A 16,487-nucleotide genomic window follows, 5' to 3' on the forward strand; every position below is an offset into this window, starting at 1 on the left:
TTCTGTTCTGTCAGGTGGTGTGTCAGAGTGGATTAGCCATAGAAAAAAGAGAAAAAAAAAATCACATTTTTTTGGATCAATATTGTGGTTTTGAATTATATAAACAGTATTGGAGGATTACATGGTTATCCATTCTGGTCCAAAAATAGATCGTGTTAAAACAATTTTAGTAAAGCTTTAGCAAAGGTATTGCTGAACACATACAATTTGAATTCTCTATACTCAATTTAAGTTTAGGTTAATTAGATTCCAGAGTAAAACATGCAATCAGGCTTCAAAAAGAGGACAGTTTGCATGGTTTAAGTCCAGGGGGAACTTTCCCTTCATGAGATTCCTCTCTTCTCTGTCTAGTAAAGAGCATACATTTGCTTTTATGTTTAATTTGATTTGAAATGAGCTGTCATTAGATGTCTTTTAGGTGAGCGCTTGAATCGTTTATTAGACTAAGATACAGTACATTAATTATTACATACATATGAAATGTGTTTTGAATTACAACACTACACCATACGTGACCAGAATATAAAAAGTTATAGAAAACTCCCCAGAAGCAAGTCATCTTGCCAGATTCGGGGTCTCTCCCCTCAATTAACATTTTGATTTGAATATGAAAAGTTGGGGTTTTAATTTCCATGTGTAACACAAAAAGCTGATGTATGGGAACTGGCAACATTTGGAAGTATAATAACTCTACATCTAAGTCTGGTTCACTAAGCTACCAAAGGTTTCACTCAATAAAGCTGAACCTCCCACCAAAACCTTTTGACCTCATTAATCTGCCAGGACCTGGGTAGGGTTTGTGATGAGGTCACGATGCAGATGCCATAAATTCCACTATGCACGCCCCCCCTCCCCAAAAAAAACCAGGGCTGACTGGAAATGAGAGAAAAGGAAGAAATGAGGAGGAACTCTTAATAGATAAGGGAGGTTTGTAGCAACGAAGCGAAGGAAAAAAGATACAAAAACGTCTGATGGAGAGCAGGCGTACTCAGACAAATGGAGAGGGTAGGCGGAGGGATGGTACATTAAGGTTGTAAATAATCCTGTCACTTCAAGAGTAAAGGGGGAAAAAAGGAGATTTTTTTTTTTAGATTACGGACATACATTACATAGTAATATATCTCTCTCTCTCTCTCTCTCTCTCTCTATATATATATATATATATATATATATATATATATATATATATATATATATATATATATCTTTAAAAGACACTATACTACAGGTTGTTCATACCAGTCATCTTCATAGCATAACAAAGACATTGCCACATGGAGTTGTGGTTGCAAACAGGGATATCTTTTGTTACTACTTACAAAGTGACTTTCAACTCTATTTAGAAGCTGTAGCTAAACTCTCAGATGTTGTTGTAGTCTCTAGGAAGCTCCCGAATGCACAATGAGTAAGTGAGTTATTTGGGTTGGTGTTGTGATGAGCGCCTTATGTGTTTTTCTTCCATTCCAGGAGAGCTGTTTACGGGCCAGAGGAGCAGCAGCAGCAGCAGCCTATGGGACAGGAGGAATCTGAGTTGTGCTGTGACAGGGAGCGGGAGGGGAGTCTGACCCTCACTTCATATCAAAGCCAACAGGGGAGGCTGTCTCCCCGCCCACTATCAGGTAAGAGTCAACTATTGCCTTCTGGAGTGGAGTTTTTCTTTTTATCCCAAAAGTTGAAAATGCAAAATAATTTAAGGAATATAATCGATTATACACTGCCAGCAGGTAATAGTAAAAAAAAAAAAAAAGCCATTATTGCAACGAGACCAATCTCTCTCCGATCTTACTGTAAGCAGTGTAGGCTATTTCTTTTAATTATATTTCCCATGTGGTAAAATTACTTTAGTTTTTTTAATTGTGAGCCACTTTCTCTTCAATAAGAAAGATTTTAAACTGTGACCTCACCTGGATGGCATGACAACAAAAAAAAATCACAAAATTATTTTCTTAAAGCAGCTCCGAGTAACATTTAAATATCTTTTAAACAGCCTCATGTTTCCTCACATAATCATAAATTACCTTTAACAGCAAACGAGACCATCAGTGCAAAGAAAGACGTTTTTATATAGTTTTTATTACTGCGTTTGGTCTGGTCGTACACCCAGTCCGATTTTCGGTTCACACGTGCATGCTCTATGGTCACATATCCGTATTGGTCGCAGATTTCAGTGTGGCGCAACAACGCGATTTGAGAAGCCTATCCCTCCAGGTGAGGGAAGGGGAGCGGGAGCCTTGTTTGAGACAGTTGTTTGTCGTCATAATGACTGATAACGGGGCTGAACCATCAAAGAAAAAAAATAAAATGCAATGAAGAAAAGCTAAAAGGGAGAGGTAGGCGGGCGGGAGGGCGTTGCCAAGCAACGTATACTTAATTTCACGGGAGCGAACTAGACTCCTAAATGAATGAGCGGTAGCCTACTAACACAAAGTTTACTTTGCCTCACCAGCATCATCAGATGACCATCATTCATCTGAAATAGTCATTATTTACAACAACATAAACACTTTACCCCATGGATAAACCGTGACAAAGTAATTGTTAGTGTAATGTAGTATTTCTCATTTGTACCACTCACACCGATGAGATATGTCACTTACCTACATGGATGTTGATTCTATAAAAGAGTATAAATGTAATTCTTTGCTGACACATACTTTGAGATACGTAATTATAATGTAGTGCTAAATAGTAATATATTTCTAGTCACTTGGATGTCAAAGAATGAATGCAGGGTGATCACGTGTGTGTGTGTGTGTGTGTGTTTCTGTGTCTGTGTCTGTGTGTGTGTTTCTGTGTCTGTGTCTGTGTGTTTCTCTCAGCAGACTTGGAAAGTTTGAAAAGTTTGAAGCTCTCCCCAAGCCTAAGACGAGGCCGGTCGCCTTCGGCCAGAAGTCCTTCTCCCTTGGACTTTGAGAAGTCATTGAGAAGTCCGTCACCTCTGGAAGGCAACCAGGAAAGAGCTAGCGTAAGCTCTTGTCCGGAAATGGTGGGACACGCGGTAAGAGAATAAAAAAAAACTAACAAAATGAAATGTTTTGGATTACAAGACATTTTAAGCACATTGGCCCTCATTTATCAATCTTGCGTAGACCAGAAAAATGGGTGTACGTACATTTCCACGCAAATCTCGGCATTTATCAATATGGACGTGAGCGTAGGGTACGCTCAAATCCCACGCCAGCTCTCAGCTCGTGTACGCAAATTTGAAAACAGCTTGGACTCGCAGTGCAGGCTGTGCCGGGTAGCCGATGACTTTGTTGGACAATTATTAGAAGATAATACAAATGCAGTGCAAATAAGACCGAAATAAAGATATTAATCACTTAAAAATGAGCAGCTTATGGTGTGCAACTGAGTAGGAGAGCTGATTCAATAGTGCGCACACCGGCCACTTAGGAGGGCTGCATGGGACTGCGTAAGGGCAGTTGTCTCCGTCTTGGAGCAGCTGGGGGGACACTGAGGCATGGGGGCTGCATTCATTCAAAATGTTAGCCTAAGTATTAAATATGTAGCAGGCCTACACTGCTCTTTATGATACAAAAAAATACACGGCACAACATTCAGCTTAACATTTTATTTATTTGACGCACTTTGTAGATGTTAGTTCCTCTATTAATGTGTCATTAATGCTAAAGCGAGCGATTTATTTCCACCGTTAACCGGCACGTTGTTCCTATCTGCTGGTGGAGCAGGACGGTGGGCGCTCTCACAGCTGATCGCTGCTGGGTCGGCTTGTGCAGCTGACGGCTGGGCTGACCACTCGTGCCAAGCGCATGCTGTCATACAGTAAAACGCTAAATGTGTTATTTTTAGTTTTTAAAACCCTTTTGAATAGTGCTATCTAAAAGGGCCAATACATTCTAATCATTCAAATCTCTGCAGACCTCTATTTATTTTATGGGGACCATTATCGGACAGTTGGTGCGTCTTTTTCTCCTCCATCACTTATATTATGCCCGCAGCCCCGCACCCCCATTTGGTTGCATTTCAGAACAGCATCACATTTTTTTTAGTGCCGATTTTGAGTCAACACCAACGCTGTTGACCGCAGCAGTTATTTCCTTCCTAACTGCTGCCTTCTGTCGTTCTTTGATGCTGCTTGTAGGCTAATGCTCCGAAATGAAACTCTTTTTTTTCTACTTTCGCTGTTATTCTGTCAATTTCTACTTCAGGGAAGTGCCGTATTGCGCATATCCATGTCGTAAAACCTCTGGGCGAGGCCTCTAAACTGAGAAAATATAGGGGCGTGATACGCTAGTTTTCATCCGCCGCATTTATCAATAATGGCCTGGCGTACGCTGAGATTGGCGAGATACGCCTGTTTGATAAATCCCACGCGATACCTGGCGTAGGGAGGTATTTGCGCCAGAATCTGCACCAGTTTCCACGCAAAATTGATAAATGAGGGCCATTGAACGTCACATTTTGAAACACTGACTCGAACCTGGCGCCTTCTGTTTTCAGGGAAACTCGGACACAAAGAAGAGCTCTACAAAAGGTAAACGATTCTGCTCTAATGCGGTGTCTTCATTAAGTCATAGTCAGTAGTACCAGAACCAGATCACATTGAATTGATGACAGGGTCCATAGGGGTACAGGGCAACTCAAGTCTGAGACAAAAGCAAATTAAGCCCTAGTCTAGGAGCAGAAGAAGGAATAATGGGCGGCTTCGGCTAAGCCACTGATCTCAAGGTTGGCGGTTTGATCTCCTGCCACATGCCATCCACTCAGTGTCCCTGAGAAAGACACTGAACCCCAAATTGCTCCTGATGGTGTGCTTGCTGTAGTTTGTGTTTGTGTGTGTGTGTGTGTGTGTGTGTGTGTGTGTGTGTGTGTGTGTGTGTGCGTGTGTGCGTGCGTGCGTGTGTGCGTGCGTGCGTGTGTGTGTGTGCACTTCTGCGCGAATGGGTGGCATCAATGTAAAGTGCTTTGGAAATAATAGTGCAGTCCATTTGGACCAGGACCCTCCTTGAATAAACATTGCCTGAGAGTGTATCCTTTTAAGATGTCTAGATGGGCAAGAAAAAAGTAAGGCTTTTGTCAAAAGGTTAAAAACAAATAGGCCTTAGGTCAGGAAAATGCTTTTGTACCATAGAAGTACAGACCAAACATTAAATCCATTCTCTAGTGTTTGATGATCTCTCTCTCTCTTCTTCTTCTCCTTCTTTTTTTACCCTTCCTTTAATCCTCTCAGGAATGACCACGGCTCTGAGTCGGCGGCGTGTGTCCTGTCGTGAGCTGGGTCTACCAGACTGTGATGGCTTTCTGTGGAAGAAGAGGAAGGACAGCAGCGTCTTCATCACTCAGAAGTGGCAGCGCTTCTGGTTTGTCCTCAAAGCGCCTTTCCTCTACTGGTACATCAGCCAACAGGTACGGAGAGTAGAAACAATATTTAACCTGTGCATAATGAATGAACAGAGTAGTACTTTCGAAACACCCAGCCTCAATGAAGGTTTTAATATATATATATATTTGTAGTATAGTACTGTGAGTCTTTTATTATTTGCTGTCATCCATTTTGTTTGAGTATTAGTCAGTGGTGTAGACAATTGACTTTTTCTGCACCTGCTGCACACACATAGACTTCTTTGCGTATAAGTTTTGTGTTTTTTTGTGTTTGTGTTTTTCCCCCATAGCATGAGAAGGCTGAGGGTCTTGTCAATATATCCAGCTACAACATAGAGGGCGCTGGAGAGCACAAAAGAAAATAGTAAGGATGAAAATCAGAACTTTTATATATGTATTTCTCTGGAATATGCGAGGATTTGTAGTTTGTAGATATCCCGAAGGTTTACAAAGCTTAAAATGAAAAAGTATTCTAGTATTTTAGACCTGTACAGTTTGAAACAGAAGCTTTATTTTCACACACGTGGTTCAAGATCTGTCTTGGATTCATGCAACGTACTGTAGTGAAGAGTGTGATGCAGGAAAAGGAAAAAAGACTTTTTGACTGTATTTTCAAAATGAACTGTTAATTACTCAATTATCTTCGGAATTAATGGAATATTTTCTTTACAAAGAATTTACTTTGTTTGTGTGTGTGTGTGTATCTCTCTGTGTTATTCCTGTGTTTTATTTCTCCCTCTCTTTTTTTCCTCTCCCCACACAGCGTGTTCAAAATGTGCCACCCAAGATTTCACAACTTCTTCTTTGCAGCTGAAAATGTCACTGACATGGGCAAGTAAGTTGGATCTACTGCAGTACAAACCAAGGCCTTTTTTAGTCAAGCCTCTCTTTCTTTTCTCTTCCCCATCAACCTAGTCAAATGGCAGTTTAATAATGCAGATTAAATCTCCAAAAATACCCATCTTACATAAATGACCAGTTACAAAATGTATCTGTATGGTGCTAAAGTAGTTGCTTCAGCTACAAAATATAATGTCTTCATTCTTCCATTATTATTTGTGTTTTTTTTTTACAAACAGTGAGCACATAAGAGATGTTAAATTGTGCTGGTCTCTACTGCCCCCTACTGTTTGATTTTTCAGAATCCAGTTTTCACTTTTTTTGTAGAAATGTTAAGCTTTTTTCGAACCCGGGTCCGCTGCTGGCCGAGGCCCATGGGGGGACGCCCTACCAACTGAGCTAAGGGCGCCCCTGAAATGTTAAGCTTTCTTAGCCTTAACCTAAACATTATCTAAAGAGAACTTGTATTTTTCTTCTTCTGTGTCAGCTTACTTTGTTGTGTTTTTTTTCACCAGGTGGATTAACATGCTGATTTCAGCCATACAGAAGCATCAGAAGTTCGGCAAAGGCTCAGATAGAGAGGAAGGTGAGGAAACGCTGCTTTTATTTTCTCATAGTTTCATATAATACTGGTATTTTTGCTCCTAATCACTTAATGAGGAACTACAATACACAGTCAGTGGTCTCACTCATTTAAAATGTCTTTGTTGCGTTTGAAACATTTCTATTTTATTTTATTTATGTAAAATTGTCTTTGTTTGACAGTACAAATTCCAGTCTTTATTAAGGTAATAATGCATGATGAACTGTCCTGATCTACCAAAATAATGGGCAAGATTGTATAGTCCATTATGTTTAACATCCGGACACATTACTCATACTAAGACCACCTGTAAGAGGATGACATGAATCAAAATATTTTTTTTAAGATTGCGTTGCTGTTTTATTTATGGTTATGGTCGTGGCTGTGATTGTTTCACTAGAGAACTGCTTTCATAGGATGAAGTATAAACACTGTTGCTATGGTTACCTACAGTTTGCCACATGATTTCAATCAAGTCGTGCCAGCCTGTTGATCCGAGAAGTTCAAATTGCGCGCATTTGTATCTGTATACCAAATATACTATATGATGTATTATTATTCAAAAATGACATCATTCATTTGACATCTCGTGTTATGCTCTTGAACAGAATGTTACAGCGAGACTGAATCAGAAAGCGAGAGGTCACCTTCACCCCTCAGAAAATACAAGGTGAGTACAGTATGGAGATTTTTGAACATGTCTTATCCATGTATATGACTGCATATTTTTTTAAATATGGTTTATCACACAACAAGTCCCCCCCCCCCCCCACACACACACATTCTTTCACATTGTGTGCTTCAGAACGGGCAGTCTAACACTCTGCCTCGCCAAAAGAAGAAGACCAACAAGGTGCCATTACACAGTCCTGTGTCAGGGGGCAGCAAAGGAACAGGTATGTACAGTACCTTGTGTCTACTGTTGTCTCTACTCTTTTCTTTGCTGCTTTCTTATATTACCTCTCGATGAAGAATTACTTTAATCTGTAAGGACCGCGTCTCTCTGATTGATGTTTTAATCATTTCTGAGTGGATAATTCATCTTTATCATGACTTGTTGTTTTCTTCACTTTACCCTGTCTGTCGATATTACAACCGTCAAAGATAGGTTCATAACAGCTTCATCTGTTGGATCTTGCTCCAAGTGCTCTATCTTGTTATCAGCCCACTCCATCTTTAATTTGCACTAACCTTGCCTTCCTGTCTCTGTCTGGAAAAGCAGCACCGGTGGATGAGATGGGCATGATGATAAACAACATAAAAGAAGGAGGAGTTTCTCTGATTGGCCAGGACCAGCCGTTTACACAGGACCACTTCAGGAAGTCGTTCATTCGACGCAACAAGAACCCTATCATCAATGAGAAGGCGCACACACTCAGGGCCCTGCAGAGCACCCTAAAGGTGAGCACAGAAGTCCCTCAAGCAAGTGGGTCAGGTTCTCAAGTTATACCCTTCCCTGGCCAAACACAGGCCATATGATGATAAACTAATCATTATATGATGACACAGTAAACTGACATGATAAACTTTGATCATTTATATGTTGTTAAAATGAAAAAAAGATTTTGAATCTGGCTTTATCCAACATCTAGATTTTTAGTTTTGAAAGAGTTGCAATAAGTTGTATGCCATATTTGCATATTAATTCAAACATTTCTGAAAATGTGTAATACAAAAAAAAAATATTTTAATGTGAGTATTCAACTGGCAAAGGTGCATGCTGATTTTACCTTATTCACCTGGACTGTCTCGCCTAAATACATTTCTTAGTTACAAACTACATTGTACTATATTTTCTTTTCTTTGACAGAGAAATTAATCATTATCAAAACATTATCTTGCACAGAAAAGTTGTTGTTTTCAGGCAATCATTTTATTTCTTTAGGGGATTTTAGACTGCTAGTAGGAAGGCTGTTGAGACAGTCCGTGGGGGTCTGCACTTGTACATAACTTAACTTGTACTTAATTTGTTCTTTGCCCTTTGTACTGCGTTATTTTACCGTTTGTGTTCTGTGTTGTGTCTCCTGTATGTTTAGTTAGTCTGTAACTTTGTGTTGCTGCTGATGCCTACCTGAACAGGTCTCTCTTGTAAATGAGACCCTGGGTCTCAATGAGATTTTACCTGTATAAATAAAGGTTAAAAAAAAATAAAATAAAATAAATCATAACCAGACAGTTTTATATATTACCCTTTTCATCCTGTAGGCCAAAGAGGCCGAGCTGCTGCAGATCAACAAGATACTGGAGGACTCTGATGTGACTGCTTCAAAGTACCGTCAGTGGAAGGAGCACCACGAGGAACTGGTTCTGGAGATCGAGAAGTCAGCCTCGCTCAAGGCCTCCAAAGGGCTCCACGACGCAACAGTGCCCGATACGCCTGCCGAGGAGGAGGAGGAGGAGGAGGAGGAAGTTGCCTTGGAAACCATCGCTAAGGAAACAGCCACCACAGCAGAAGAGACCGAAGGAGCGAGCAGACTGAGCCTGAGCGACGGGGAGATGTTGGTGGACGCTGAGCCGTCTGATGTTCACCTGGAGATCCCACAGGATTCTCCAAGTCCAGACTTAGATTTCTCTCTGGGATCGTTGCAGGAGTCCATCAACCGACAGCTGACCGAAATGTCACAGAGCGGAGAGACTCCCGAGAACTACTTCTACATTTAAGAGCAAAGTTTGCTCTGTTTACTTAAAGTCAGACAAAAGGAGAGACGTTTTTTTTTTCCTGCCGCGGTGTGACAGAGGTGCATTTCGACCACGTCGGCACCCAGCCGCTAAGGATCGGTTAAAATTGCCATTTAAATCCGCACTTTAATCAAGTATTTTCGAGAGAAATGCATCAGTGCAGACTGGACTCGTAAAATTCAGACTTAGACTTTCTCACAACAAACAAATATGACAAGTTTACAACCGAGAAAAAGAACAATTTGCCTTGTGTCAATCCCAGTACAGTATGTGTTAATGGGATTCTAAAGCTGTCTTGTTCTACTAATGATAAAAGGTACAACATTTTTTTTAGAATTCCTGGACCATTTTTAATATAAGTCATGCCTCTTGTATTTTGATATGTAAATACAGTTGTACTATAGATACTGTATGTATGACATTACCTTAATAAAGGTATACATTTGAAATTATTTGCACAGAAAATGTGCCTGAGAAAGACTGTTGTAGCCTTGTTGGCCAAGGTAATGTTGTTTTTATTTTATTTTTTAGCATTTTTGCCCCTGTGGAGAACACTGTACTTCACCACACAGATGGATTTGTGTGTTGGAACTCTATGGAAGAGCTATTTGACAGTTCTGGTTCAGCGCTTCTTATCGTCCAAGTCTGCCATGGATGCAGCAAGAAAAGTGAGGACTCCACAAGTGCTGAGATGTCAGAGTTGGCCCCTGCTCCTTTTTCATTGTTAATATTCATCAGCTTAATAAAAAGGGAGCGTGACGATAAATGACGTGTCATGTAATTAATGTTGTTGAAAAGTGAATGACAATTGACTGATAAATGTGTTTCATCCACCATTGTGCATTTTTTTTTTTTAAATCTGTGCTTTATTTTGAGTGATTAAGTGTGATTTAGTTTGATTCAAGGAAGATCAGAAATGCATGCGTTCATGCTCTGTGTGTCCATGTCTATCTTTTGTGCATAAACCTCAGTGCATCTAGGCTTCTCTTTTTGCGTCCTTGCAAAATAATAAACCTCTTAAACCTCTAAAACACACTAGATGCAGGTCCCTCTTGAGTCAATAAAAAAAATTCATGGTTATCCCAACAAAGGAAATTACCGACGATAAACGTATCAAGTTTATTTTATCGCAATTTTTCGGCTGAGCTCTAATTAGTGTTTTTATCTGTGCCGGTTTGAGTAAACTAACACTCACAAAGTATGGATGAAAAGCACTCAAATTCAAGCCTCAACCTGTTCTACTTAAGCACAGAGATAACTGGAAAATTCCGAGTGAAAACAATTAAAACAATTTTGCAACTTATTTTAATTTCAGTGGAAGACTTAGTCACTATCCACATGTGCTCTCTTTTGGTTGTTTGTTTTGTTTTTCTCAAATATGGCACATTAGTGACTCCTCCATTTCCTGTAATGAACTCCTGGTCCTCAGCTAGACATGTGACCGACTGTTGATCACTAACTGAATGACGTTGTGTGCCACTGATGTAAATCACTGTATTGTTCCCTCTGTCCATTCATTAGCCGTGACCTTGTCTGCTTACGTCAGCTGAGGTGTTCAATCTGTCCCTCAGCTTTGTGTGGAGGCCATTCATTTTAATGACAGTCCAGCACCTTTGCAAGATAAATACAAAGCCAAAACGCACACATACAGTACAACAGGCAACGTATTACTGATACTGTCCATCTGTCCAACATTATTCTGAATAGAATGAATCTTAAGATAATTTTCATTGATTTTTGTTCAATAGGGTCTTTGTTAAAGCTTTTCTTTTTATATCAATATATGATGACATCACATGAAACAGTAAAACTAGGACACAGTGATTTTGAAATATTTTATTAAATGCAGAATGCACCACCAAGTATGGACACACTACACCAAAGTTAACACCAGAAGAATAATTTACAAAGAACAAACAACAGTACATTTCCCCTATCAAACACTTTTTTTTCTAATCACTGTTGGAGTGATCGAGTCAGTAACATCACATTCATTGGATGAAGGCTCCTCAGTGAAGGTATTGTACAAAGATTGACCCTGACGTGCTAAGAAATTGGCAGATTCATTTGTAATGTGTTTACAGACAATCTGACGTCTAACGCTGGTCTTTTTTCGTTGCTTGTTGCGGTGACTGATTTGGGAAAACATGAACAACAGATAGAAAATCAGGAGAAAATTAGTCAAGGTTGTTGTCACCATTCCAAAGAAGCATATTGGCAAAGAATTTGATTAGAATTTTGATTAACTGAACAACGTTTTCTGTTAAGAAGTAACATTAAACTAGAAAGTGCATTTTACAATGGTAACCTATAACAGCATTTAAGAACAGCTTTAACCAATCAATTTACATATAGCTCTAACATTTTCTATGCAACTGCGAGTCCACTCTTATAATTCAACACGAAAATTTTACATTTCACAGTTTTGTTCAGACACAAAAAGTTGTCATATTTTTTGCAAACAGTACAAAGGCATGACTACAATGTAAAAGGCAGCACAAAGAGACGCTTCAGTCATGTATTACTACAGGTTGCAGTTAAAGGCAGCAGGAACTTTAGCCCTTTTCAACTACAGGGATTTTTATGAATCTCTCACAATCGTTGCTCTCATATGGGATTCACCCCTTTGTACTTTACTGTCTACGCTGTCAAGAGGCAAAAACATCCATTGTGTTCAAATCAGACATAGGGTCCATTAAAGGTGGATTCAGTGATTCTGGAGAACGCTTGTTGCAAAATCACTTTTTGTCAATATCAGGGAATTTCTCCTTTAGATCTGCTACCTGTGTGTGCACTGAAACAATCTGGTGTTAATACACAGCATAGGCTCTGTAAACTGGTATGTACACAAAGGGTATGTCAACAAAGGGGGTGCACCAGCCCGTTGTTTATTATCACTGGATTTGTTTCCCCCCAGCACACACACACAGTACGGGTAGATGGTGGTGAGGAGATATTCACTGAGTTTGACAAAAAGTGATTTTGACAACAAGCATTCTCCAAAATTGCTGACTGCACCTTTGAACAGGTCGCACAATACTATGTGGTTCACAGTCATTTATGGATTCACTCACTTTTTATCAGTTGTCAGATTTATTAGCTAATGAGTTGGAAGTGTGCCCATCATGTTCATCATCTGTATCCATGTTGCCTTCAAGTCTTTAAAGTTGAAGGTTTTTACATTATAACAGCTGACTTCATATACGTCGGTTTCTGGCTTGTTGTTGGTCATCTCTTGACAAGAACGACAGCCGGGGCAGGCGGGTAGCTCTGGGCAGGACGGGCATGTCGGGCGTCTCGGTCTCTTAAAGCTGAACAGCAGAGCAACGCCCCCCAGCACCTGTAAACATGAACCCAGCCATCCAAAGTAGAGGGAGCCGGCCGCATGCAGGCTAAGCTGGGGGAACTTCGGTGGAAGGTTGACCCCTTGACTTGCCACCATCCCCAGTCTTCCGAGGTTGTGGGTGTAAACCCCGAGAGCGGCCATGCTCAGCAGCCCCGCCAGCACCACCAGGAGCCCACCGCTAGCCGCCACACCTCTCAGCGGGATATCCGTCCAACAGCGCACCCCGATACAGGCCAGAACGATGCCTGTGCCGCCCAGGAACAACGAGGTCAGGATCAGTCCTTGTACCAGGCGAACCCGGTGGTCTCTCTGATAGGGACCCGCCACGGGCCAGCACTGCTTCAGCTCCGAGTGCTCCACCTGTAGGCAGCTCTCCCACAGTCCGTCGGAGCGCAGTAAGAGCAGCGTCTCCCCCGACCCTTGACCTTTAATGGCTCCGGCCCGTAGCAGTGATCCGGGCCCGGCCGTGCCCAGACTGGCCTGCCCGCCCCTCCACTGAGGAGTGATGGCAGCAGTGAGGACAAGGACCAATCCCAGTGGGGCAAAGACGATCCCCATCACCATGGTGGCTGACGTGTGCATCTGAAAATGTTCTCAAGACATGGGCTAGGCTATAACCTACAAGTAGCCTATCATTTGTTTTTGTTTTTTTTCTGTGGGAAATGCCTGTTCTCAGCGTGCCTTCCGCTGTGTGTTGTGGCTGCTCCTCTTCTGTAGTTTCTTAGTCAAGACAAAAATTGAGTCATGTTTCACCAAAGTCTCCTCTGACCATGACACTGTCCATCTGTAGAAAATACAAGAACACTTAAAATAAATAATTCTCAGACGGGTCAATCATCACAACAACAACAACAACAACAACAACAACAACAACAACAATAGTTCAACACCTTGATAAATTAAATCATCCATTAGCCTACCTCGTCTTCATTTATTCAAACTCTCCTCTCCTCCAGTGGCATAGCCTAGCCTACTCTGCATTCTGACGGTCTGCGTATAGGCTATACAAGGGAAGGATGCAGGAAGAGATTGGGGTATCGTGCTCGTCAGGGTGATGTGATGGAGAGAAAGAGAGAAAGAGAGGGACATGACCAAAAACAGCAGACAGAGATGGGAAGTGAAGCAGAGACGAGCGCTGCAGAAGAGGTTTGGCTTCACTGCTCCAGCGCTGGACGGGCAAAGAAGGAATCGGTCGATGCCTGTCTCTGTTGCTAGGATACCATACCTTGGCCAGTCTCAAGGCAAGGCAAGGCAATTTTATTTATAAAGAACATTTCAGGCACAGGGCCACTCAAGGTGCTTCACAGGGTTAAAATCAAATGAAGAATACAAATACAAAAAAAAGGAACAAATTTAAAACATGGATAAAAATACAACATTTAAATAAAATAATTAAAACATTTTACCAAAAAAATAAATTACAATCAAAGCGACTGTGTGTGTGTGTGTGTGTGTGTGTGGGTAGCCAATGTGTGGCTTTTATTTATCACAACACCTATAGTCAGATTCCTTTTTATACTTGAAAGTTACCTGAAAATGTTGGATTTATAGAGTTAAACATAGCCTGCGTGCGTGTGTGTGTGTGCATGCAGGAGGGTGTGTTGTTGGCATGTTGTTTCCCCCCCTCCCAAAGCCTTTCGATTGGTGGCCGGCTATGACCTTGTAAGAATTCAGTTTGGTTAGTAGGTTAATTATTAGGCCTATGTCATGCCAGTGTCTGAATGCAGAGTGAGTCTGTCTGGGCTCAGCAGAGGAAAGAAAGAATGCCCTCAAAGGCAGGACAACTTGGGATAGGCCTATGTGTGTGGCACATTCAGACACACACATGCACACACAAACACAAGAGGTCAGTATACATCTCCTTCAAACAAACACAGACACAACGGGGATAATATAACCACTTCTCCAATGAGGAAAACCAGACTTTACAGTCACAATCACTCACACACCTCGAAATAGGCTACAGAGTCTTTTTCTTTTTTGCCCAACCTTTAACCCTAAACCAAAAATCCAAAGTGATTATGAAATATAAGACAATTCACTCTTTCTGTGTTTCTTGCGACTTAAAAAATAATGTCTTCAATCCATTTGAAAAGTCAAAATGCAAAAGGTAGCAACTTCCTACAATAGATGTAGGCTATGTCAATCGACTATATCGAACATTCTGCACTGAGTAATCTAGGCAAATGCTCATTAAAAATTGCTGAGTTGTAATGACTGGACTATTCTCCATGCACGGTAGGCTCAAATCATATTGGAAAATGGGCGTGCATTGTTGGCACTCGCTTTGTGCTGAATATAGACATTCAGATATGAATCAAAAGAACAATCTGATTGATTTGGGTGTGTGATCCCTTTGTGTAGTTCCTGGTAACGTATTGGCAAGAAATACAATAAATCATGCAACCTATTAACTAGACGCTTTTGTAATCTGAAGCAGGTTCAGCGATGGTGGGGGAAAACACTGATTTGTGCACCAAACATCAGCGTGTACTTGTTTTGGTGCACCACTTAGAGGATGTACAGCCTACAAAAACATGTGTGTAAATTGCTTAATTAATGTATTAATTATTCATTAATTGGATAATTCATTGATATTATGAAATTCCCTTTCGGAGATGTTACTGTGGAATTAAGGGCATTTACCTAGAGGTGATGAATCAATCACCAATGTGACGGTTAACAGGAAATTTAATTTAACAAGTTTAAGCAAGATTAAGTGTAATATATGCCAGATGATACAAGAATAGAATCCAGAATAGACTAGACTAGAATGGTTAAAAAAAATTCATATCTGCATTTTGCGAAGATCTCAGTGAGTAGAGTGTTTTTTCACACACATACCTGTCCTCTAGTGTAATCAGTTTCTAAAAGTATATGTCGACATTGTAATTATAATACGCCAGTATTTCCTGTTGAGCAATGTTTTGACTTTACAGACATGATGGGAAAGAAGCACCCACTCTGAAGACAATCACTTCTCAGCATTAGGAGTGAATAAAATGTCTTGGAAATATTTGGTATGTTTTTATGTTAACCCACATAGCATTTTGTGTCCTATCACGATTACAAGTACAATTTTGGAATGGGAATTTAATGCAGGGTAAATTACAAAATATATAAAATTCCCTGCATGACTGTCTTTTTCACTGCAAGATTTAAATGCAGTGACTTCCCCCCTAGATTTGTTTTGATGCAGAGATGGCAAGAGGAAAAGCATGGCAACATCTACAGAGAGGCTAAACATTGAGGGGGCTATGAGATGAACATACTGTAGGATATGAATAGCCCAAACACTTTCTCTCACATGGGCACATTATGAGTGAATGCAAACACACAGGCACACACACACACACACACACAGTCCATGTCGTCGCTTACCATTCAGAGGGGGCTGTGGGTATCTCATCGCTCATCGGATCGCTGTCTGCCTCCCCGCTCTTGTCTGAATTGCTAACATGTTTTTCTCTCTTGCAGCAGATGGTGCAACCACCTCTTCATTATTCCTGCGTCTCATCAATGCATGCTTCAGCCGCCTCCCTCTCTCTGCCTCCTAATTGTCTGTCTTTGTGTCAATGTTTGTCCGTGTGTCCGTCTACCGCTTTGTGTCTTTCTTCTCCCTTGCTTGCCTTGCTGCCTCCATTGTGCGTGTGTGCCTCTGTCTTACATCTAGGACAGAATGCCTCCTTGCAT

At 40.9% G+C, this 16,487-nt stretch overlaps 2 protein-coding genes across 6 annotated transcripts in view; one reads left to right on the top strand and one right to left on the bottom strand.

Moving 5' to 3' along the window:
* Nucleotides 1–9,515, top strand: part of cnksr1 (connector enhancer of kinase suppressor of Ras 1) — a 27,942-nt gene extending 18,427 nt beyond the window's left edge. For 2 of the 5 annotated variants that reach the window (XM_080043046.1, XM_080043049.1), the window contains exons 11-21: nucleotides 1,468–1,619; nucleotides 2,820–2,998; nucleotides 4,465–4,498; nucleotides 5,195–5,370; nucleotides 5,637–5,710; nucleotides 6,110–6,181; nucleotides 6,702–6,772; nucleotides 7,378–7,439; nucleotides 7,575–7,665; nucleotides 7,989–8,170; nucleotides 8,975–9,515. In XM_080043046.1, the coding sequence (XP_079899172.1) occupies nucleotides 1,468–1,619; nucleotides 2,820–2,998; nucleotides 4,465–4,498; nucleotides 5,195–5,370; nucleotides 5,637–5,710; nucleotides 6,110–6,181; nucleotides 6,702–6,772; nucleotides 7,378–7,439; nucleotides 7,575–7,665; nucleotides 7,989–8,170; nucleotides 8,975–9,430 (1,549 nt within the window). In that variant the 3' untranslated portion in view covers nucleotides 9,431–9,515. The remainder of the gene's footprint in view (nucleotides 1–1,467; nucleotides 1,620–2,819; nucleotides 2,999–4,464; nucleotides 4,499–5,194; nucleotides 5,371–5,636; nucleotides 5,711–6,109; nucleotides 6,182–6,701; nucleotides 6,773–7,377; nucleotides 7,440–7,574; nucleotides 7,666–7,988; nucleotides 8,171–8,974) is intronic. The other 3 variants (XM_080043047.1, XM_080043050.1, XM_080043048.1) reach the window with 2 other exon arrangements.
* Nucleotides 9,516–12,548: 3,033 nt separating this feature from the next.
* On the bottom strand, nucleotides 12,549–13,376 carry cldn23l (claudin 23-like; the record flags this gene model as incomplete). The annotated part of the gene is made up of 1 exon (XM_080042252.1): nucleotides 12,549–13,376. One exon carries the CDS (start codon nucleotides 13,374–13,376, stop codon nucleotides 12,549–12,551), a length of 828 nt encoding a protein of 275 aa, XP_079898378.1.
* Nucleotides 13,377–16,487: the final 3,111 nt, after the last annotated feature.

Source organism: Ammodytes marinus, assembly GCF_949987685.1.
Source record: "Ammodytes marinus genome assembly, chromosome: 15".
Taxonomy (NCBI): domain Eukaryota; kingdom Metazoa; phylum Chordata; class Actinopteri; order Uranoscopiformes; family Ammodytidae; genus Ammodytes; species Ammodytes marinus.